Source organism: Metopolophium dirhodum, chromosome 8 (genome assembly GCF_019925205.1).
Source record: "Metopolophium dirhodum isolate CAU chromosome 8, ASM1992520v1, whole genome shotgun sequence".
Classification (NCBI taxonomy): domain Eukaryota; kingdom Metazoa; phylum Arthropoda; class Insecta; order Hemiptera; family Aphididae; genus Metopolophium; species Metopolophium dirhodum.
The window spans coordinates 29,276,927-29,301,378 of record NC_083567.1 but is presented as its reverse complement, the minus strand read 5'-3'; the positions used below and the strand labels follow the sequence as shown (position 1 = coordinate 29,301,378).

The 24,452-nt window shown below is 27.4% G+C and overlaps 2 protein-coding genes across 4 annotated transcripts in view; one reads left to right on the top strand and one right to left on the bottom strand.

The window, feature by feature from the left end:
- Positions 1 to 9: 9 nt before the first annotated feature.
- Positions 10 to 2,749, bottom strand: LOC132949939 (WD repeat-containing protein 18). Its single transcript, XM_061021067.1, has 5 exons — positions 2,276 to 2,749; positions 1,767 to 1,860; positions 1,482 to 1,699; positions 793 to 1,413; positions 10 to 714 (listed from the first exon to the last, which is right to left on the bottom strand). The coding sequence occupies exons 1-5, from the start codon at positions 2,594 to 2,596 to the stop codon at positions 526 to 528; spliced, it is 1,443 nt and encodes a 480-aa protein (XP_060877050.1). The 5' UTR covers positions 2,597 to 2,749; the 3' UTR covers positions 10 to 525.
- A 2,964-nt stretch (positions 2,750 to 5,713) lies between these two features.
- Positions 5,714 to 24,452, top strand: part of LOC132951236 (E3 ubiquitin-protein ligase UBR4) — a 32,826-nt gene continuing 14,087 nt past the window's right edge. Inside the window, exons 1-45 of one of the 3 annotated variants that reach the window (XM_061023022.1) lie at positions 5,714 to 5,891; positions 6,337 to 6,509; positions 6,621 to 6,718; positions 6,795 to 7,031; positions 7,106 to 7,239; positions 7,317 to 7,492; positions 8,672 to 8,835; positions 8,892 to 9,004; positions 9,133 to 9,278; positions 10,806 to 11,055; positions 11,253 to 11,364; positions 11,765 to 11,940; positions 12,039 to 12,207; positions 12,309 to 12,505; positions 12,585 to 12,705; positions 12,775 to 12,998; positions 13,056 to 13,274; positions 13,380 to 13,576; positions 13,650 to 13,794; positions 13,917 to 14,088; positions 14,193 to 14,307; positions 14,377 to 14,454; positions 14,583 to 14,808; positions 15,668 to 15,819; positions 15,955 to 16,173; positions 16,263 to 16,465; positions 16,529 to 16,823; positions 18,555 to 19,008; positions 19,095 to 19,313; positions 19,466 to 19,670; positions 19,754 to 19,959; positions 20,037 to 20,196; positions 20,279 to 20,463; positions 20,558 to 20,803; positions 20,933 to 21,064; positions 21,172 to 21,478; positions 21,731 to 21,928; positions 22,239 to 22,331; positions 22,399 to 22,527; positions 22,619 to 22,910; positions 23,008 to 23,175; positions 23,360 to 23,567; positions 23,627 to 23,792; positions 23,964 to 24,092; positions 24,165 to 24,422. In XM_061023022.1, the coding sequence (XP_060879005.1) occupies positions 6,400 to 6,509; positions 6,621 to 6,718; positions 6,795 to 7,031; positions 7,106 to 7,239; positions 7,317 to 7,492; positions 8,672 to 8,835; positions 8,892 to 9,004; positions 9,133 to 9,278; positions 10,806 to 11,055; positions 11,253 to 11,364; positions 11,765 to 11,940; positions 12,039 to 12,207; positions 12,309 to 12,505; positions 12,585 to 12,705; positions 12,775 to 12,998; positions 13,056 to 13,274; positions 13,380 to 13,576; positions 13,650 to 13,794; positions 13,917 to 14,088; positions 14,193 to 14,307; positions 14,377 to 14,454; positions 14,583 to 14,808; positions 15,668 to 15,819; positions 15,955 to 16,173; positions 16,263 to 16,465; positions 16,529 to 16,823; positions 18,555 to 19,008; positions 19,095 to 19,313; positions 19,466 to 19,670; positions 19,754 to 19,959; positions 20,037 to 20,196; positions 20,279 to 20,463; positions 20,558 to 20,803; positions 20,933 to 21,064; positions 21,172 to 21,478; positions 21,731 to 21,928; positions 22,239 to 22,331; positions 22,399 to 22,527; positions 22,619 to 22,910; positions 23,008 to 23,175; positions 23,360 to 23,567; positions 23,627 to 23,792; positions 23,964 to 24,092; positions 24,165 to 24,422 (8,203 nt within the window). In that variant the 5' untranslated portion in view covers positions 5,714 to 5,891; positions 6,337 to 6,399. Of the gene's footprint in view, positions 5,892 to 6,336; positions 6,510 to 6,620; positions 6,719 to 6,794; positions 7,032 to 7,105; positions 7,240 to 7,316; positions 7,493 to 8,665; positions 8,836 to 8,891; positions 9,005 to 9,132; positions 9,279 to 10,805; positions 11,056 to 11,252; positions 11,365 to 11,764; positions 11,941 to 12,038; positions 12,208 to 12,308; positions 12,506 to 12,584; positions 12,706 to 12,774; positions 12,999 to 13,055; positions 13,275 to 13,379; positions 13,577 to 13,649; positions 13,795 to 13,916; positions 14,089 to 14,192; positions 14,308 to 14,376; positions 14,455 to 14,582; positions 14,809 to 15,667; positions 15,820 to 15,954; positions 16,174 to 16,262; positions 16,466 to 16,528; positions 16,824 to 18,554; positions 19,009 to 19,094; positions 19,314 to 19,465; positions 19,671 to 19,753; positions 19,960 to 20,036; positions 20,197 to 20,278; positions 20,464 to 20,557; positions 20,804 to 20,932; positions 21,065 to 21,171; positions 21,479 to 21,730; positions 21,929 to 22,238; positions 22,332 to 22,398; positions 22,528 to 22,618; positions 22,911 to 23,007; positions 23,176 to 23,359; positions 23,568 to 23,626; positions 23,793 to 23,963; positions 24,093 to 24,164; positions 24,423 to 24,452 lie in introns of those variants that run through there. The other 2 variants (XM_061023021.1, XM_061023023.1) reach the window with 2 other exon arrangements.

Genomic DNA, 24,452 nt, shown 5'->3' with positions numbered 1-24,452 from the left:
TTTTAAAAAAAAAAAAAAATAATAATTTAACCATTCATACTTTTATGAATATTAACACTTAACACAACTATTTCATTAGAAACTTTATTTAATTAATTAATATAATATGTCCTTATTTATAACCATATTATGATAGTTCTTTATAATTCCACTAAATAGTCACCTAACCATTAAAAATTCCATAAATATACTGTATACTTCTGGGAATATAAATGTTACATTTTAAAATTTGAATATAAATTAGAATTTATAAGAAAATTACAATTTTACTTCGGGCTTAGGAAAATAACTAAAATTTGACTAACATTAAATTTAGATAAGCTGAAAAATTAAACAAAAAAAAGTAAAACTTTTACAAACCTTAATAACCTGGTTGAAAATTCATTTGATTTATGACTATTATAGTCATAGATTATTTAAATAAATTAAATGCAAGGTATTATTTAAAACTTTATAGTAGAAATAATAATTTTAATATGATTTTTAAAAAATAACAATTATATTTAAATATTAAAAATTACAAATTTATGAATATGTATAAATATTACTTATATTTGCGTCATTAACATTTTTTTTACTTCTTTTTCTTCCTCTTTTTTTCTTTCTCGGAGTTGTGGAATTTTCATCAATAAATGTATCATCATCATTATCTAATCCATTCTTTTCTCCATTAAATTCTAAATCAACTAATGAAAAAGAACTAATATCTATATCCTGAAAATAAATATAATATTAAATCAATTTAGTAATATATCAATTGTATTTAAAAACACTAAAATGTTTAATATATACCTCTTTTGGATTTGGTTCACTTTCTTTTAATATTGAGTTAATTGCAAATTCATAAATTCTTGCATTAATTGTTTTAGTTTTTTCCAATTCTTCGCGTATATTAGTATCTTCATTGTGTCCAAAAGTATCATTTTCTTCTTCAAAAAGATCATTATAAGAATATACTTCAACAAAATGATCATTGTCTAGTTCTTCTGTTTTTTTAAAACTCTTTAATATAATACTGGGTTCTAATTCATTTGCAGTTAACTGGCGTGGTATCAATGTTAAAAACATATTAATAACAGGCTCTTTTAATTGAATAGTTCGTAAACATTGACGACTTGCTACATGCCATGTTCTTATCGTACAATCTGTAGAACCAGACACTAACATATCACCAAATAATGACACACTTAAAGCAGTTACAGCTTTGGCATGACCAATAAATTTGATACCACTTTCTTTGTCTGATACATAACATTCACGGGTACGTGGTGGGGATGTAAGATCAAAAGACCGTATAGGACCAACTGTAGTACCAATATAAACAGCAGTTTCTATTGAGTCAACAGTGAGGCTAGAAGGGATTATATCAAATGCAATTGACAATAACATGATACCAGTTGAGAGGTCGTAAATCTAAAAAAAAAAATGTGTTATAAGTTTACAGTATTAATGACAATACTATAAGTACGCATATTGTTTACCTTGCATGTCTTGTCAACCGAGGTAGTAAAAATGCGTATGCATCTTGTGCAATTACCAATATATACTCCAGTTATTCTTACAGAATGATCAGAAAATATGTAATTGGGTGCTGACTGATTGATTTGGTCTCCAGAAATAAATGTCTGTGGCATGGAAGATTGAGATGTATTGATCAACTTAGCTAGTGACCATACACAAACAAGACCATCTTCACCACCTTAAAAACAACAATCATGCTAAAATTAAAAAAAAATTGTATTGATAAAATAAAATAAAATAATTACCAGTGACTAAATAAGATCCATCCGAAGACCACTTAATAATAGTTATTGGTTGAAAATGGCGACTTACGGTTGTCAATAATCTTCCTGAACAAGCCTAAACATAAATATTACAAAACGTTAAAATATTGTTTTCATTTTAGTCGACACATATGTTAAAATTAGACACTATTATTTTTTAAAAAAAGTTATCTGTAGGTACATTAGATCAAATGTGTGGGGGTGGCAACTTTTGGGTATAGCACATTTGAAAAATTCAAACGAATAGTAAAAAAAGTAAAAGTTAGCAATCAAACCTAAATGTATTCATTTTTAAACTTAGTAGGTAGTTGGATCATTACTAAAATGTAAGTCAAATAGTACAATGCCTAAACATCAACTGGTTTCAATTTATAGACATTAATGGTAAATTAGATTTTAATTGGATATTGAATATGGGACTATGTATTCAATGAACCCGTTATCATTCAGTTTATATTATGTAATGGTGATTTTCCCGAAATGCTACTTACCATCCAAACTTGTAGTTTCTCACTAATCGCCACTGCAATGTACAGCCCATCAGGACTTGCGGCCAATGAGTTAATCTTCCCACCGCACAACATGCGCACCTGGTGTGTTCGTTCCTGGCTGTTGATCGGCCAAGTCTGTATCAGCGGTCCCTTGTCGGCAGCAATGAGATAGTCGTTTCCCAACAGGCTCAAGCAGTTTTGCCCAATGGAAGCTGTATGCCTGTAAGTCTTCAACATCGTACCGTTGGTCGTGTCCCATACCGTGGCCCCTGAAGTGCCGTCCGACACGAACGCAACCTCTAAGGTCTCGGAGGAAGTCATATCGGCCAACGCTCGTCGTGAACGTGTACAACTAAAAAATAATAATATTTACAGTATTTCACAGGTATTTCTTATTTTTCCGAGACGCATTGTATCCGTGCAATGTGCGGGCTTGACGATTTAAAATATTTGTCCACTACTCGTATTTACCGCGAACATAACCTAAATCAACCGTACTATCAACCGTGGTTTCATATCATTGGAATAGTGCACTTTGTTGACAGTGGATGTAATGTCGCTATTCCAAGCTGCTGCAGGTCTCAAGCGACTCAACCTCAACTTTACTCGTTTGAGGCAACTAGGCAAGCACTGATCCAGAGCAAAGATCTGAACGGGCCCTGACAATTTTTTTACAACACAAATACAATTATTATAAAATATTACACTTTACTAAAACTGTTGTCATAATAGTAGGTATAGGTAATCAATGTGATAATTAAATTATTGATTATGTAATAATATATAAAGCGACTATGTGAAAAGAAGATTAGATTTTGTTTATTTGTTATTTATGAATAATATAATATGTATAAAAAAATATGTCTAGGGGGAGGCCTAGCCCCCCCCCCCTGGATCCATCACTGGTTTGAGGCTAGATCGTTATGTTTTACGTGATTTCTTAAAAGTTAAAATTTCTAACGCTTATAAAATTTTTTGGTTTTAGTCGGATAGAATTTTTTTACACTTATTTGAAGAAAAACTATAATGGAGAACCTTGTACCAAATTTTTAAATCTTAGGTATAAATTTTAAGAATTTTCTACTACAAAATTACCTACTTCAAATTTTTTGATTTTATCATATTTTGTAAAAATTTGAATTTTCTATGCTTATAAAAAAAATTGTAACCTACAATTTTTGATTTTTTTTTTTAATGGCTATAAGTACAACTTAAGAGAATCCTTGTATTAAGTTTTCAACATTTTTTGGTCAGCCAATTTTTTTTATAGACATTTTAAAAAAAAACTAAGAAAAATCGAAAATTTCGACTGTCCATACTCCATAATCAGCTCAACAAAAATCAAAATCTTTCAAAAATTTTACTATGTATAGATAATGCCAATATAAGTAGGCATCTACAGTTTTTATAGTTTTTGAGAAACAGCTAAATCAAAAAAAAAAACACATCATTATAAAATCAATAGATATACATTCATCACTCTGTTCATAATCTAAAAGACTAAAACAATATTTTTCCATCAATATTTAATTTTTTAAACACTTACCTCAGACAAACTGATAGTTTTTCTTCACTTCCGATAGGCTTTTGTGCATTACACTCTTGACCAGTGATATACTGATGTCCTGTTTAATTGATTCATGAACCTCATTAAACTGTTTTCTGTTTAACCGAAAAGACTCTTTGAACACACCATCTGGAATTTCACTAGATAACTTGAACTCTCCATGGCTCTCTTTTTTTTAAAGACTCAATTTTTTTTCTTTTTTTGCGGAGTAGGTGCAACATAATACATTTTTCTTCATCCTCAGATTCTAAATCGAGAAGAATGCTGGATTGCTGTCATCTTGCATACTGGCCACTGGGAGTTGTGAGTTATGACTCATGGCCCATGGGTATTGGCTGGGTATGCGCTGTGTTCAATATGTGTTACTATTCAAAAAAACATGTACTTGAGCTGAGTTTGGTCACGCGTGTTCTGCGCGTGCGATGTACATGGGATGGGTGCCTGGGTCCAATTTGTGTCGGTCCTTAAGTTTCTGACTTAATAGTCACTTAATAAGTCCTGACTGCATGGAAAAGACTATTATAAATATTTCGTGAAGGCAAACCTCCCGAAAACCCTTCCTCTTACCGTCCTATAAGCCTTCTGTCTATCGTAAGAAAACTATTTGAAAAAATACTACTAAAAAGAATTACAAAAATTTCCGCAGATAATAAAATTATACCTGATTTCCAATTCGGCTTCAAATCTAAATACTCCACAATCCACCAACTGCATCGAGTCGTCGATCAAATCTCATCAGCATTCGAGAGCAAAAAAATCTGCATTGGTATTTTCCTAGATATCGCACAGGCTTTTTGCTAATATATTAAATAGGTATAATTTTTTTTTTTAGTATAGAAAAACATTTAAATATAGTTTCCAAAAAAGTATATACTACGATTAGTAAAAACTCAAACACAAATATTGTAAGAAGTACTGGATGTACTGAGTTTTATCTGGTGAATATTTAAAACGAGATAGACTAATCAGATACTTCACTGTCACTCTAGTATAATAGACTTGCAATTAGTATATTAGACTTGAACAGATTTATAATATACAACTTGGTTGGAAATAAGGTAAGGGAAAGAAATTTATTATTTTAAAAATAAAGTGATAATAAAATCTGTGTTAAAACTCTCACCGATGTTCGGATTGTGGTGGGAAATGGGAATGAGCGGAAAAAAAGTGTTTTGGTCAGCCGCGGCTAGGAAACCGTACCTTTAGATGGATCAGAGTATAATTGGTTCCGCATAACACGAAAAGAAAATTTAACTTAACTGCACAACAATAAATATTTCAACTAAATAAGTTTCAGAGTTAAATACAAAAATATTAAATAACTAACTAGTTAAGTTAAAAAAATAACTTATTTTAACTTAACTTTAACTTTTTAATAAGTTAATGCCCCCCACCTTTGCTTATAACTATATTATCACATATTTATTATTTTTATTAGTCCGAGATCTGACTATACCTATAATAAATTATTGATCTATTCTATTTTATTGCTATAACTTTAAAACTGACTGGTTTCGCTGTCGAAATGTCCGACAATTACTGACATTAACGCTATGTCCTAGCTGGTTTGCGCGCATGCGGGGAAAAACAAAATAGCTTGTATTTCGCCGCATGCGGGCAACGCATTGTGTGCAGAACAGCATGGTCAGTTGTATACAAAACGCACGCACTCGTCCGCACAAGCCAGGACATTACGTAATATTGTTAAATTTTAAAATATTTGTGGATATGATAACTTGGGCGAATGTATGTCGTTTGGAGCTAAGGTTCGTTTCCGGTTTTGTAATCACTAGTATCAAATTATATATTTTGTACCAAGGTAGTAAACTGAAACCCTATACCAAATAATGTCTAGGGCTGGAATGTAAAATCACAAATCAGTTGGTCTTGATATTTTCGCAGAATTCGCGTCTGTTTTTGGTGTATTCTTGATCAAACTTTTCAATCAAGTAGACTAATAAATAATAATATGTAAAGTTCCACTTAATTTGTGAGATTTACCATGTGATCTTGTTGTTTGTCGAGTAGTGTTTAAGACAATAATCATCTGTAAGTATTCCGGAACGGAATCGCATAAAGTCCAATGCGTATTTCAATTTAAACAACAATGATAGTGGTATTATTATTAACTTGCCAAGTCATTTTAATAGCGTTTTACTAGTACTGTGTACATGTATATGCGTACGGATATTTATATATACAGTTCGTAATTATCGTCATATTTGACGGCGTACTATTATTTCAAGTGATTCAGGTCATCATGGTTTTATACTAATTCAATTATATCGCATTTGTAATATACCCATGTCATTGTTTTACGTACATACATTGTTGTGATAACAGTTTAAAATTGCAGTCTTAAATGTTATTTCATTGATTCATATCTGGTATAGACACTTGGCCACTGTTATAATCAAGACGTTTGCATCAATTTACATTTCATACAATCATTAAACTATTACTTAGTATTGTTTGATAAAGTATGTGTTTTTAGTTTATAGGTCCTAAACCAAAATGAAAATGACTGTGTAGTTGTTTCGGATACAATACACCAAAAATGGCTTCTAAAACTGATTTGGATTGGACATCAGTAAAATTTGTTTTTTACGATACAGGTTCCAATGCAAAAGTCAATTTGTATACTTTGCTTAAATTTATTGATCAAAGGTTTGTATATAATGATATAAAAGTACTTACTAATTAATTGTTACCCTACTTTTAATCATTTATTTAAATAATAATGTTAAAATGTTAGCTCTAATATATTTTTTCTTCTAGTGAAAAATGTTTGAGTGAACATGACGTCAACGAGAACAAATTTTACTTCTATTTTTTCACATTAGCCGCCAATTACATCGGTCGTCATTGTAATATATGTAATACTACCTTAAATTTTATTTATATTAAAAATAAGTATTAATATTTATTGATTTTATTATTTATTTTTCATAGTTCAAAAAAATGAGTTATCTACAGTTAGCAAGAGCTGTAAAGTTCTTTTGAAATTCCTTCTGACATACATGGGACAAGTTAACGCAAATGATAATAATTGGGATAGTTACTCATCTCATTTAAATTTAGCATTGGCGGCTATTTCAGCATTATGTTCTGGAAAACCGTTGAATACTTCAGAATTTGTGTCTGTTGTAATGTGTATAAAAGAATGGCCATCTAATGCACCAACTTTCGGTATTTAAAAATAATATATTTTTTTTTTTTATACAAATGTTATTAAAAATAATCTTGTACCTATTTATTTTTAGGAGAAAAAGAAAAAGAGAAAGAAAGTAAAAAATCTCTAGCTTACTCATCAATTTCTGAACAAATGATTAGACCATTGGATAGAAGTAAAATTCGCTTAAATGATTCTTTGAAAAAAGATGAAAAGGATATTAAGGTATTTTATTTCATCTCTCATTGATGAATTTGAACTATTAATATAATTAATATAAATGTTAATTTTTTTCAATACAGAAATTGTTAATTAAGAACAATATATCCGCTTTGCAAGATATGGGAGCAAATAATGTAATTTTTAAGACTTGCACTAAACTACCAATTCTTAAAAGATATATCACAGAAATTCAACTGAATTCTACGGAGGAACAGAATATTCAACATTCTACTGAATCAACTGGTGCTAAGATTTCGTGAGTAAATAGTTAAATATACCTTTATTATGTTTTTAGTAATACTGTTGTTATTTAAGTTATAACCCAGCAATAAGATCTTTGTAATTCACTAATTCATGTTTTAAACTACTGAGTTGGACCCAACCCCTAGCAATATTTAACTGACAAATGTTATATTTTAAAAGTAAACATTTAGAAATACCCAAACATTCATTGAAATTTAATCCAAAAAGTATCCAATTAAATTTAATAATTTAAGGGCGTTGGATGTGGTGACTTTCTGTCTTTGTTAAACACACATTGAACATAAGAATAACGAAGAGAATTGACTGACAAAAATTAAGGTACTTCTAGTTGTTTAATTTAAAAAATGAAAACATGTTTGAATTGGTATACAAGTTTGTTTTGCATCGGCCGAAGTACTTTTTCAATTGTAGCAATATTTTGAAAAAAATAAATATTTTAAATTTTATAAATTTGTTAATTTTAATATTAAAAATATGCTTTGACCAATGCAAAGTAAACTTGTATACCGATTCAAACATCTTTACATGTTTTAAATCAAACAACTAGAAGTACCTTAATTTTTGTTTTAAAATTATTTAATTAATTAGAAAAATGGTTTTAAGTTAAAAATATAAAAAATTACTTATTTTTATATCAACGTTCATTGAACTATATACAAGAATCTAGAAACAATTGTACATTAAATAATTTTTAAACAACATTTAAATACTTTAAACAATTACAGTCTTGTTGGCTGCCGACTACTGACCAATCACAATGGTCCTACCATTTTGAGGCTGAGAAATTTTCCCAAACTTATTTGAAATAAAGTATAATATTTGTGTATAAAATATTACAATTATTTAAAAATACTCATAACTCGCCTCAAAATTAAAATATCAGAAAAACAGAACACAATGTTGTTATTTTAATTCACTGGTAACTATTAAAACTGCTAAATGCAAATTTGTAATGTTTTACCCTTTTGAGACAAAAATAATAAATGGGGTTGTGGGGATCTTAAACAAAAATTGTTGATAAGATCATTTAACATAAACAGGAAAAAAAATAGTTTTATGACTTATTTATAGCTATTTTTGTATTGTAATTACCTATCATAATAATTTTAATGTCTTTTAATAGATGTTAAAAAAAAATAATAAACATATTAAATATTTTTTTAAGGTATAGATTTGTGCTTTTGGATATGACTTTTGTTGAAAATGCATTAGCATTACCAATATTTGAACCATTAACTGTTGTGTGTCTACAACAACTTACAAGTATTATGGCAGCTTGTCTAAGACTTGCTTTATTTGTGCAAAGTGTTCATAATAACTCTTCAACAAGTACAGGTCAGTTGGATTTTAAATTTGTCTTAAAAACATAAATATATTTTTAGAATTTCTAGATAGTATAAATATTGAAGATGATGTTATGTGGAATCAAGCTGTTCAGACAATTGAAAAAACTGTCGTTATTATGCAAACAGTATCTGATATACTAAAAAAATTTTCGTATTCTGTAAGTTTTTATTATTTCGAATTTTATATTAATACTTTAAATTCAAACAGCTTATATATATATATATAATATATAGTAAGCTTTTTAATCAATAGAACTGACCTTTTTATATTTATCTAATATTATAGGTACATCAAAACTATTATATGATTGTAATTTGGATTCTTATTAATGGTCTTCAAGATATTACAATGAAAAATTATGAAAATAACTCAATAAAAGATGATAAAGTCACTAAAACTAAAAAAGAAATATCAAAGCCACCTGCAAAAAAGTAAGTGTTACATTCTTTAATAACATTGATTTATGGTATAACTAGGATAATTATTGATGCAATAAGATGCAATAAAAAATGTATTTATTACTAATCATAATTATTGTCTTAAAAGATTTAGCTTTAAGTTATATAATTACATCAACAACTCAACACAAGTTTTATAAGAATGTTTGAAACTATATTTTGAGTACTCTCATAATACTTTTTACGAAACAATTAAATTTGGCAAATAACAAGGCCTGTAAAAACATGGTGATAGTGGAATATGATCTTAAAACTCATTAATTTAATATTTGTATATTGTATAATTGGCAAAACAAATAAACACTGGGAACACTGTCGATGCCTATCGTATTGATGGTTAGGTGGGTTCCTCCTATGTCGAGTCGAGAAATTGTATTTATTTTCCCGACATTTCGCATACTTTTTGTCTTAAGTGAAGTGTATTTAAATGTATTTGGTAATATTAGTAGAAATTATTCTTACCAAGTATACAGTTAGCTATGAAAGCTTATAAAGTTTCGATAACATAATTTATTTATTATAAAAAGTAAAATAACCAATATAAAATTATATCTATACATTCCGATTATGCCACCAGAGCGCGTAACGTTAGCTTGTTTTACCAATACAGTACAATGATGATTAACTTTAAGGCCTGTGTCACACATGCACAACATCCCCAACAAAAAATTGGAATCCTCAAATATCAAAACACGTTGTTTTAAATACATGACACATACTACAGTAGAAATTTGCTGCAGCATATGTTACATTATTGTGGAAATTCCGCCTCAGAACGTCCATTGCGAATATCTATAAGTGTGATACCTAAGAGTATACGATAGCCACATGTGTCGTCTCCGTCTTATGAATTAACATCATACTAAATGTATGTTCAGCAGTTCCAATATTGTGTAGTAAGCTTTGATAATAGTCATAAAGTGAATTGACCTATTATAAAAAAACCTTGCGTTTTACAATATTTTAATTTCTAGGCGTTATGGCGTCATCGATTTTAATTGTAATATTTTACATACTCTTAACTTTCTAAACAATTTAAACGTTCTAAAATAAAACTGTCGATGAAGAACAGATAATTAAGTTTGATAGTAGGTCAATTATCTCTATTATTAATGATTATTACTTATTATACAAAGGTGGAATTTCTGAACACACATTTTAATATGTCATACGTTTGTATGACGGTTATGACATCCTTTTAAGAGGCAGTTGTTTTTTTGTGCAAGTTAAAGCTATTAATTATTATAATACATTGACACATTCTTATGTGCAAAAATTGCGTAAAATATACCATTGCATATAATAATTTAAATGATTGATGATTTTTACAATTGAAAGACTAAAGCTCAAAGCTGACTTTAAAATATGTTCTATTATTATATTAAAAAATAAAATCATTCAATTAAATATATAATTCAAGGCATAGAAATGGCAATAACATTTCATGTTTTTAACATCTAGATGTCAAATAAATTATATCATTTCAATGTTTGCTTTTAGCTCTTTCAATGTTTTATCAGTGGCATTAGCAAATGAAATGCTCACTATGATTGTTGAACTTTTGGAAAATGCTAGAAAAGAATCATCTTCAGATCAACTTATGAAACTTATTGACTTTGAATCCGAAATAATTCCAGCTCCATTGGATATCTGTGCTAAGGCAAGAGCATGTGGTCGACTGCTCAGAATTTTTCAAACTGTACCTTTGATTAAATTCTTTTATCAATTAGCAGCAATAAGTCATCGAAAAGTAATTGTAACACTTATAATTTTTTTTTTTTGAGAATTTTATATCTGGTTTTTATTTTAAAAAACTACAATTAAATTATTACGTTTATTGGTTAATAATTATTATTTTAAGATACATTTATTTAATAATGTGTCTTACTAATTATATTTGTATTTGATTTTTTTGATTATTAATTGATTTTTAAATATTTAAAATAGGTAATGTGTCTTGTATTAAATAAAAATAAAAATAAGATAAATCGCACTATAAGTTTGGAATCAATAGATATGTTGCCTGGAACACCCGAAAGTGGAGCACCTCAAGATGGAGGTAATTTATTACATACACAAGGTGTATTTGGAAGATCTGACTGTTGAAATTACAGTTGCATGTGTAAATTAGTGGCGTTGTGAACTTTTTTTTAACTTTGAGTTCTACGACATTTGAATCTTCCATACCCCTAACATATTACATGCATTTTTTAACTACAAAATAATTTGAGAATTTTCGTGATTTTGAATACTTATTAAATTACATAAATGCTTTTTTATCTATTGTTTAATTGTAAGAACATTTGTTTTAAAAACAATTGATAATAATTGTAATTTTCCTCATTATTTATTAATACCTATATGTTATTATTTGCCCACCCCATAAAACTCCACAATACGTGCCACTGTTGTTACATCGCTGTGAATCATATTTTTTAATTTAATTATTTTGATTATAGATGAAGATAATGAGTCTTTGTTTGGTGCTTGGTTTGAAGAAGTACTGACTTCAGGAGATCAACAAATTGAAAATGTGTCCTCTAAAACACAAGCATCGGATTATATGGATCTAGATAAAAGTGTATTAAATCAATCAAATTATAGCGTTGTTCCCGATAATGATGATCCAGAAGGGGTAAAATATAATTTTGTATTTATTTTAAAAATATATTTGTTAAATAATAAATAATAATATTAATTATTTTAATTTACATTTTTGTGTTGGGTATACAGTATTTAGCACTTATAATAAGAATATTCAATGTATTGGATATATATTTTTTAAATGCTGAGTGTAATTACATTTTCACTTATATGTCTAAAACAATTCAAACTGATAACCTTATTGTATTAGCTAAATTGATTGGAGAAGTAGACTGGGCACCTGTTAATAATGATTTATGTAAGTAGTAGTTTTATTTTAAGTGAAAATGTTTTTAGCTTTTATTAAATATTAATTTGATATCTTATTATAAACTCTTTTAATATATGAATTTATTTTAGCTTGCATTGTTGACTCTCACCAAAATGTTTCTTCGTCTATTGGAATATTTATTCATAATTTGATTGCTAGAGATTACTTATCAGAAAAACAACAAGACGTATTTCTTGAACTATTAGGGATAAAAATACCTCTAGATGCTTTAGGCAGAAAATGGTCATTACAAATCTATCCTAGAACTTTATCAATATTAGCTCAAGTAAATATTTCATACAAATCAAATACTTATTTAATAAAGTTTTAATTTATTTATATAATATAAATTATACTTCTCTAAGGTTTTATTAAAAAAACACATATCAGAAAGAGATGAATTATCTACATACATATGGCAAAATATGATTAATGTATTGAGCAGTATAATTAATCGCCCTCAAAGTAGTAATAATGATTTTGAAGGTAATTTAGTATTTTCTCACATTTAAAAACAATAAAATTAAAAATAATATGTTTTTTTCTTTATTTCAGATTTGAATGTGGAACATACACAGCTATTAATATTTTTGTTCAACTTAATGTCGTTAACCCATAAAAAAGGAATTCTATTAGCTATTTGTAATACTATTGTAGGTGCTAAATGTGTTTTGAAGCCGATTTACAACAATCATATTTTAGCTTTAAGTAGATTACTTCTTTTATTTGACTACTTAGTTCGAAGATTGTATGATGTACCTGAATATTTACTATCTCAGGTATTATAAAATATTATTTAACTTAAAAATGGAAGTATACATTTTATAAAATACTAGGTTGAATGGAACTTGATGCGCATTAAAAGTGAAATAAAAGTAGATGGTGATGAAGTACAAACAACTGATGAAAATACTTACATGCTGTATAACACAATAGAAGAAAACTTTCGTAGAAGGTCGGATAGTGTTGGGTGCTCGACAGCTGTAATTCCTTGTTTTTATAAGCTATTAGATGAGAAACAAGCTGTAAATGATGCTCCTAAGCTGGATGGATTGGTAAATATATAATACATATATATAATATATTTATGTATAATATTTAAACATTAGTGAAATAGTTTCTTCAATTTAAAACTAAAATATACTATTTCATGTTTTCAGGCTCTTAATTTTATACTTAACCATCCAGAAAAGTTAAGCTATCCTCAATTAATAGAAGCCCTCTTGGATATAACTTCAACATTAAATATATGTAATGAGTCTTATATAGATGACAATGAAATTGAAAATAAAATCGCCCAATATTCAAATCCGTTAACCCTATGTAGCATTGAATATTGTTTTACGCTTGCATGGAAGTATGTACATATTAAAATATTATTTTTAAACATTTTCTAGTATTATAATTTATTTTTTTTATGTATATGTTAGGCTATTATTATCATTACCTGTTCCTATTCAAAAAATACAAGACATGATCAATGAAAAAACTCGTGGATTTGATTCGTCGAATTTGCTATATTTCTTAATTTGGGGTCCTAGAACTGGTTCTAAAATTTACTATCATTTTTTAAAGGTAAACATTTTATAATTGATTATAAATAAATAAGTATATTATTAGAATACCAAGTATAACATTAGAATGCCAGGTATGACAAATATTAATTAATGTTAATTTTCAAAATAAATGAATTTCAGGAAGGTTTGTACAAACAAATTTGTGCTTTGGAAAGCAATGAAAATCCTACAGATACAAACGATAAATTATGTTCTAGAGAATTATTGAAATTAGTATCTTCAGTAGCTTCAACAATACAATATGATTATCAAGTAGCAGAAATCCATTTTATTCAACAACTTCGTCAAACAGGTATTTATTTTTTAGTTTCTGTTTTAAAAAAAAATTTAAAACATCTATTTCAAAAACTCACAATATTTTGTTTCATATTAAATCAATAATTTTTGAAAATACAGATACTACAAGAAAAAATAGCTTTCCTATGTTATTGGATGTTATACTGTTTGATACTGTTATTTCAAAAATGTATATACAATTTAAACCAGGAAAAACACCTGAAGAAATTTCCAAGTAATACTATTTAACAACTTAATATTATTTTTAATTTTAATTTGTACATGCTATTATTTCAATTTGCAGTGATTCTAATACTGAATATATTCAAATACTAATGCCGTATTGTATTGAATTAGCTATGTTGACATTTACCAGTATTAAGTATGTATTTTAATTACAATTTTAAAATAATAAAATTACTATTTCATATCAAACTATAAATATATAACAATTTCTCATTTGTCATGATACAGTTTTTTAAATACATTTTTTTGATTTATACATTATAGAAATAACCTTCTCCATCAAATTTCTAATTTGAACCAAACTCAGAAGTATTCAATGGGTGATTTAACAAATTTGAAAATAATTTTGTCAATGACAAATAACAATTCATCTTTAGAGTTTTCTCCAATCACTTACAATTTACCGTCTTTATTGTTTGAAACAATTCCATCGTGGATTGTATCAATTTTAACAAAATGGAATTCAGTTCCTATTGGTCCTCTGTTAAAGGTTTGTATTTTTGTATAATTTATTAATTTTGTTTAACTACTTGTATATGTGTGCACAGGTAGATTTCATAATCACCACTGATAGGTAGGTACCTATTACCTATAAATCATAAAACAAATTGCTAACTGATGATAATGATATTATAGTTGAAGTAAAAATCCACCATTTTTATCAGAATTGTGGGTTTTGTCACAGAACATTCTGACCTATTATCTTCATACTACTATCAAAAATAAAAGCATTTTGATTAATTAGATTTTCATCTTTTGTCATTATTATACTATAATATGATCATATTTTTGTAGTTTCTTTACTGTTATTTTATTGAAATGAAATAATAATGCAAACTTTCCAAATTAAAATATCTAAAACCAAAAACAAAAAACATGTTAATTTTTTTTGTATGTAAATTCCATCTGTTCGATTTTATTGCCTGTCAAAAGTATGTAAATTTCATTGGCAACTGTTTACCTGTAAAATAATTGTAAACAACCAATTTATTTTGTTGGCCCATTTTATTTTTAAATTTTAAATTAAAACTAATTTTGATTTTCATGACAGATTTTGGTTCCCAATTTAATGCTAAAATTAATTATACAACACGTTCCATGACATAGATCATAGAGATTAATTGTATTGCTTAATTTTTTTTTTTATAACAGTTGTGGATTTAACATTAATTTAATACTGCCAGGGTTAACATATATTCAGGTAAAAAAATTTATTGGTGGAGTTTACATGTTTAAAATTGATTACTGAAAATCAGTGAAATTTACATGCCACCCCTTTATAGAGAACTGTGCATTATATAAATGTATACAAATGTATTTTATCATCATTATTAATTTTAATTTTTTAGAACTCTAGTTTGGATACTTCACCGGAATATTTAATTCAAAATATCATAAAACATCATTTATCTTTTGTCTCCAGTCAGCCAATATATTTGAACACCCCATCATTAAAACGATTACTTAATACACTTGTTGTATTTATCACAGAAAATATACAGTAAGTTTATTTTTGAAAATTTTAAACATTTCAATTATATTTTAATAGGAAAGAAAATATTACTTAATGATATTAATTTTCACAATAAGACCAAATTTTTTTTTATATATCAAATATCTTTATTAATTTATTTAGATTATGCACTGATTTTAAATTACGATCTGATTTCGCGAATCTTTTGAGTTCTATGATTATTGACTGTTCATCAGAAAATCTTTTGGAGCATATTATTCCTACATTAGAGAAATTACATAATCCTGGAGATCAGGACCCAGCTACTATGATATCCATGCTTATAAGTAAAAATATAAGGAAATTAGCAATTCAATATAAACGTGATGATACTACCAATACGTGAGAGAAATTATTTATTTGTGTTTAGAAGTTTAAATTATCCATTATATTGGTTCGCTCTTAATTATTTCTGAATTATTTTTCTTTAGAGATTATTTAACCGAGAAAGTTTTGATACATAGTCTTTTTTGGATTGAACAATTAATATTTGATTTTTCATCTGCCCGATATGCTGTTCTACGAACATTTTGTGGAAATGCGCTTAAAGAAGGTATTTCAATGAAGAAATTTATTTCATCTGGAGTCTTTGTAAAAACACTTGTTAGATTAACCAACCGGTTATTCTCAAATCGTAAGCCACAAAGAAATTATACAGTAATTTTATACTTTGCTTACATTTATTTTTATTTTTTAGTTAAAATAAGTAATAATCAAGATATTAAAACAATGTGCCGCACAATTATTGAATTATCAACTGACCCGAAAAATAGATTGGATCTTTGGCTACAAAGAATTATTGTTGGTTGGAACAAAGATAAAGATTTAATTGATGCTACTAGTACTTTATCCCGGGAACTAACTGCTTTTTTGAGTGATAAACACACCAATTCAATAAAACATTTTAACAACAATATATCGACTTCAATTGATCCTGACGAAAATTTTGAATTGATCAAGAATATGATTGATTATATTGTTGGATTAGATACGTAAGTAAAATAATGGTGTTTTATTATACATATTACTAACATTAAGGGGCCTCCATACTACTTTATTCTAAGGAACATTTTATAGGCAAATTCTTATAGATTCAACAATTGGTTTTGTCGTTGTATTAGTTGTAAATTATCATTAGTAGCAAGTAACCAACATCTGATTTATCTAGAAGTGCGACGGGTTGGTAATATTGATATTTGCGGTAGCGGTATGGAGTGATCTCTCACGCACATTCATATAATAATTTTGTGATAGTGAAAAAAAAGTTTATTTTCACAACTCTAATTCCAATTATACACCGCAAGAATTATTTCGATTTGCATTTTGTCAAAATATTATAATTTTTCACAACATCCAGTCGTTTGAGGCACATTTTTATAATTGTATTTAGTTGATTAAATATTTAAGTTTGAATTTTGCAAAATGTCAAACATTTTAAAAACATTTGTTGCAATCTAAATTACAAAAATTAAAAATGTGGCTCAATCGATCATTTGTACATATTACGGAGAATGTGAATATTTTTTCAGAATAAAAATTGTGATAATTATCAACGTGTCAATGGAATTCAAAACCGTAGTTTTTGACAAAGAAAATGCTTAAATATGAAGCCCTTAATTATTTTGAGTGATAAATGTATTGATTTTAAAATAACATGTTTTTTAAAAGTATGTTCTGTCTAATCATCACTGTCAGAGCCCCAAAAAACGCATTAAAAATTCAAATAATGCACTCACTTTATTTTGTGTATTTCATGCAAGTTATGAACCAAAAAATATTTTTTATTAATTTGAAAAAGAATTATTGCTATTTAATTTTCCGTTGCCACTCATAATCTCTATTAGATTTTGAGCGGATCGATGAGTGTATTAATTTTACAATGATGCATGTCATTGGCTTTTTATTTTCAAGCGAGCTATGAGTTTTTTAAAATTCTAAATTGTTTGAACATCTTAAAATATTCATAACTTGCTTTAGCTGAGCATACAATTTGGTATGTTATGCATTTGTAAGACAAGGACAACAAATGTCGGTGTATTCATACCTAAGCTTTGCAAATGTAATGCAAGGTTTTTCATAAGTAGTTCATATTCTAACTAATATATATATATTATAAACAATAATTTTTTTATAGACATTATAAGTGTTTATTGTAATTTAAAAATATTATTAGTTGGTACCTTTAACTTTTAAAATATAGTATTATATATTATAGTTTACACACACAGTACTTGTAGTAAAATAAATATTACTTTAATATCAATATAAATAATACATCATAAAATATATTTAGTATTTAGTAATATAGCTGACAGACAGTCTCACTCAGAATTGTGTTTTGTATGTAGTGATTTATAAAATGTAATATATAAAATTTAACACACACATTACAGTAACTTACTCTTCAATGACGAGTTACAATCGACACCTACTGTACAATAGAGCGATTATTACCTTCTTTTCCCCCTTTTGTTTTATTTTATTTTAAAATTATCAAGTATGTACACATTATATAAGGGGTATTAAATTAATTGTTTTATACTGAGAAAGCTTTTATTTTAACTGTTTATTAAGTATTAAATCAAATCAAAATTTTTTTTTTCTATAATCCAGTACTCATTTAAATAAAGTGTGTTAAATCTATCAATATAGTCAAAAATTGGCCAAATAATTATAATTTGTTTTTCATTGTAAAAATATAATCATTTTTTTTTTTTTTACAGAAATGATGAATTAAAAACCAAAGCGTCATTATGTTATTTAGAAACATTAATACCAATTGTAACTTACACATTAGCTTTTGAAAATGGAGATGGGTTTTCAAAAATGTTTGCTCAGATGGTGCGTTTAGCAGATTATGGAGGTCCCTCTGGCCATGTGAAGTTATTTAAAGCTAGTGTTAAGTTACTTGATTCTATTAAAAATTGGCTCAAATCTAACATGGCAAATATAGAAATAACTGAACCCAAACAATCATATCCACCAGTTGTGATTGCATCTAGTTGCTTGATGAATTACGTATCGGATATTATAGCTGCTATGCAACATAATGATTTAGAAAACTCTGTATCTCCTTCATCATTAGACTCCATGTCTTTATTCTATTATGATGGTATGGAGTTTGATGGATTTTTACCTAGTAATGATGGTGATAGTGAAACTTTAAATGAAGATTCTGTAAGTATTAATAATTTAAAAATACAACATTGTTGGTTATAATTTTTAAAATAATTATTTAATAAATACATTTTATGATTTTTCAGGATGAAGATAGTTTATACTATAGACTTTGTACATTTACTGTTACTCAAAAAGAGTTTATGAATCAACATTGGTATCATTGTCATACATGTAAAATGATAGAAGGTGTTGGAGTTTGTAGTATATGTGCTAAGGTTTGCCACAGAGGCCATGATGTTACTTATGCTAAATTCGGAAACTTTTTCTGTGACTGTGGGGCAAAAGAAAACAATTTTTGTCAAGTAAACATTTATTTTATCCTTTTCCTTAATTATTAAACATTTTTATAACTTTTTGTTTATTAATTACTCATTGATTAATTTATCAAGAATTAAAAAGTTTTTTTTTTAACTTATTTTTTTGTCATATTTAAGATAAATTTTTGTTTCAATAGGCATTAGTTAAAAGAAATCCTAACTCAATACTCGATGTAAATAATCCGCGAGATAAAACAGCTTCAAATGAAGGCGGTAATTCAGCTACAGATCAAGATCGCATAGATAGTCATAGCACGTCTGTTCCTAATCATAATCAAGATCCAAGAAACATGAGCACAAGAAGTTTAGATTATGAATCTGTCGTGTTGGATTCACTTCCTGGTATTTATTTTTCAATGTTATTTCATTTATTTAATATTTATTAATTTAGTTACATTAATTAATTTTAATTTCCTGATTTTTAGCCACGTATAAGAATCTATTAATGCCAACAATATTGGATCATTCTCAAATTATTGAGCCAACATTAGATCTTTGTCTACAATTAATAGACGTGGTTATTAAATCTGGTGAAAAAAATTCAGCAATTGGTTGTAATACTAGAGCTGTAGATACATTAAATGACTTACAGGAATTAGAAAAAACTATTGAAGTATCAGATAGTCTTATGGTAATTTATTTTTCCAAAAATGATGTTAATTTTTCTAACTAACAGTATCATTCATATTATTAAAACACTATTTATAGCTACCTACAATGGGATCTCAAGAAGGTGCTTTTGAAAATGTTAAGATGAATTTTAGTGGAGATCAAGGTCAAACTATCCGACAGCTTCTTTCTGCCCATATGATACGACGTGTTGCAATGTGTTGTTTATCATCGCTTCATGGTAAAAGACAACATTTAGGTAATTATTATTAAAGTTTTAAGATTCAATTATGAGATAGATTATATCTCAATTTGCATTAATGTTTTATTTTTATCTTTAGTTGCTGTATCACACGACAAAGGAAAAATAGCAGTTCTGCAAATGAGCTCATTGTTAAAACAGTCTGATATATCTAAACGCAAATTAACTTTAACACGACTATCCTCTGTTTCTATCCCATTTACTGTTTTATCAGTTACTGCAAATTCTGTTAATGAAGACTTCCTTTCTGTGTGTGGATTAAAGGTATTATATATTAAACAATTAAATAAGGAACATTGACATTAGTCATCAAATTGGAATTTTAATTTTATTCTATTTATAAAATACTTTTTTTCAGGACTGTCATATTTTGACATTCAATACAAGTGGAACAGTTAATGAGCACATTGTTCTTCATCCAACTTTAGAAGTAGGAAATTTTATGATTCGATCAATTTGGCTCCCTGGGTCACAAACTAGTTTAGCACTTGTGTCTGCTGAATTTGTTAAAATTTATGATTTGTCCAAGGATGTTTTAAGTCCTCAATATTATTTCCTTGTACCCACTGGAAAAATACGAGACGTAACATTTATGTGTACAGAGGTAAAATAATAATCTATGCATATTTATTGAAAGTAATAACTAACGTATATATTAAAAAATCTTTTGTGATGAATTGAGTTTTTTATTTTGTGAAAAATATTAATGATTAGAGTTTTTTGTTGGATATAGGAAAAGTCAACTATGATATTAATATCATCTGGAGGTTATATATATACACAAGATATGGATGTAAGTAGCTCAGCTGTCCATGGTCCATTTTATGTGACCAATACTATTGATATTGTCCATCCAGATATAAGTGTTAGTATATTCATTATATTATTATACTTTTCAAATACTATAATATAATAATATATATATTTATTATTTATGTATATTAATGTTTTGATTTTATAATTATCTTATAGGATGTAAATGGCCAAGTTTGTGGAGGTGGTGTATCGGTATATTATTCGCATACACTGTCACTATTAATGTTTAGTTATGTTACTCCTGGGCGCACATTTATAGCACCTTTAGATGAAGAGAGATATCAAGGTGGTGTCATTACATTACATCCAGTTTTTGCAATAAATTCACAAACATCAAGTCCTAGTGCTAAAAATAAAAGTAACATTAGCCAGGCAAGTACTTCTGCTCCTCCTACACAACCTATGTGGCAGTGGTCTGAAGTTCCTGGACATCCTGGTTTAGTATGTGCAATACTGCAATCTAGTAAGTTTAAAATTATTGACATGCACAAAATATGTCTGTGATTGTATTTACTATTTCTTATTTTTTATATAAAATATGGACAATTATGACAATACTTATAAGTTGAGTTATCCACTATGTATGATATGCATGCTACCAACAGCTCTTACTATAAATATAAATCATAAATAGATAACAGAATGTTGTTCATACAGTGTATTTATAGAATATCAACATTTTATAACTTGAAATTCACATTTTATTCTTATTTAGGTAACACTCCAGTTGTATTTATGATAACACCAAAAGTTATCAGTCTTCAAGAAATTAAGTTGGCTCAGACAAAAACTAAGATTACAGATATGGTTGCTGTACGCCACCCTTTGTCAAATGGAGATCATAGAACAACATTAATAATTTTATGTGAAGATGGTAGTCTCCGTATGTTTTTAGCTGCTAAAGAGCAAACAGGTGAATATTATGAAATCTAGGTATACTCTGTTTAAGTTAAGAAGCGATAAATGCAGGCTTGCGTAAAACATGGCTGCCAGACCAAAAACAGGTCTCTGCTCAGGTTTCTTCTTATCTTGAACAGAGTAAATAGAAGATATATATTTAAAATTATTATGTATCCTTTACCCGCATATAGTAATTTAACTATTCCTAGTCAATATTGATTATTATTTTTATTGATAATTTAGTATAACAAAATATTATGAAATTATGCTATAAACAATCTGAAGTGTACAAGACTTAATTTAAATTATTTTAATTGTTTCAGATTTTTGGTTATCACCATCTATTCAACCTTCATGTCACATAACATCATGTAAATTAAAGAAAAAGAAAATTAGTAAATCTGGAAAATCAACAGGTATGATTCTCTACAAATTCAAATACAATAAATAATGGTTATAATTTATACATATTATAATTTATAGGAAATACCTCTTCATTTCCAATTGACTTCTTTGAATATTGTGTAGCTATGAATGAAATTGAATTTGGTGGTAATGATTTATTGCAAATTTATAATCCTCAACAAATCAAACATAGGCTCAACAGTAATGGTAAGAAATTTAATGAATAATGATAAATTAAACATTATTACTATTATATTTAAAACATCGTATTTTATAATATTGTTTATAAAATTTTTAGGTATGTATGTTGTGTCTACAAAACCACGATTTAGCCTTGAAGTTATTAATAATGATCCTACAACGGTAATGGCTGGAATTAGAATTAATGTGGGAGGGCAAGACATAGGACGTGCACCTGGCTATATAGAAGTGCTGGGACGCACTTTGCATTTGTTACCTATTAACCGAAGTCGATGGTTTGATTTTCCATTAACCAGAGAGGAAAGCCTTCAAAGTGATAAAAAATTAGTAATTGTGTTTGGCCCATCACGAGATCCTGAAGCTGTTACTATGATAGATTCTGTTAAGTTGTTAGTATTAACATTTTGTTTCTTCTGATAATAAATAATTTTTAAATTATAATATTTAAAATAACATTGATTATAAATACATATATTTTTTTTAAAGATATGGAAAAACTAAAGAATCATTTGGATGGCCTGATGAAGTTGATGATATTAGCAGTGGTACAATTTATGGTTCAACATCAACTAGTACTGTAGTTACTTCAAATCAATTTAACCCTCAAGAAAAAGAGTTGCCTTTAACTGGATTTGCTGTCAATCATTTAGACAAGTAAAATATTTTATTATTTAGTATTTACTTTCATTGTATATTATTTGATATTCAATTTTAAAGTTTTTATTAAGTATGTAATTAAAATTTAAAAATGTAAGCAATTAAATTTTTTTTTACAATTATAGTACTTAGAACAAAAAATTATTTATGAATACTATATGTATTATAATAATGTTTATAGGTTTGTTATTGGATTGTTGACAATATTAGAAAATAGCTTTATAGTATCAAACTACTCATTGAACGAAGAGGACGAACAGTTTTCATCTAATAAAACTAAAGCAGTAAACATAGCACTAAAATTACTCAATCATAGTACGCAAGCATGTATTCAACTTCATTCTAAATCATTAGTGGCTGTTTTACAACCGGAGTATCACATATTTAAAGTAGAAACATAATTTATTAAAAATAATCATTATAGTACTAATACAATTTTTGTAAATAGGATCAATCTATGTTGACTTATATATTACAATCTTTACTTGATTTTGAACGCGAGGATCCCAAAATTATGGATGCGGAGGCTTACTATAGACTTGTATTAATTACTCGAGGTATTACAGTTTGCAGACCACAACACTTATCCAACTTTGAAAGGACTCATCATGAAGGTATTTAAAAATAAAAACAAAGTTAAAGAGTAATGTTCAACACTTCTTATTGTATGTAAGAGTGTTTTTTTTAGGATAAAAATTAAAAAGCCATAGAGTATAAATATGTTTAATCATTAATTCGTTCAGAATCTAAGATATGTGGTGGACTAATCATTAATTTATTTTCAGAATTGGATTATAATAATGAACAATCATCACAATGGTGTCAACCACTTATTCAAAAGCTCATTTCTGTATTTTGGATACTGTACTATAATAGACCTAAAAATCCATCCTATTGCACAATATATGTACCCGGTATGTAACTAATGATTAACTTATGATATTTGCTAATAATTATAGCTAATTAATTTGTTTAAATTCATATAGGTTTGAAACATACAGAAGCTGTTGTTTATGCACTTATTGAAATTCTGCATTCTCTATTATTTTTTGAATGCTCCGGTTTTCAAAATTCTCAAATTAATACTATATCTAAGTATTACTTAGATTTCTTACTATGTGAAGATGTAGCTGTCAGTTATACTGCTAAATTGGCGCTTTCAAGAGCTTTAAAACCTCTTGTTTTTGGAAAGAATAATCAAAATTTAGTTCGTGGAGATCATTCTTTCAAGGAATCAGTAGAAGGTAATCAATTAAACATAATATTTTTGTAAT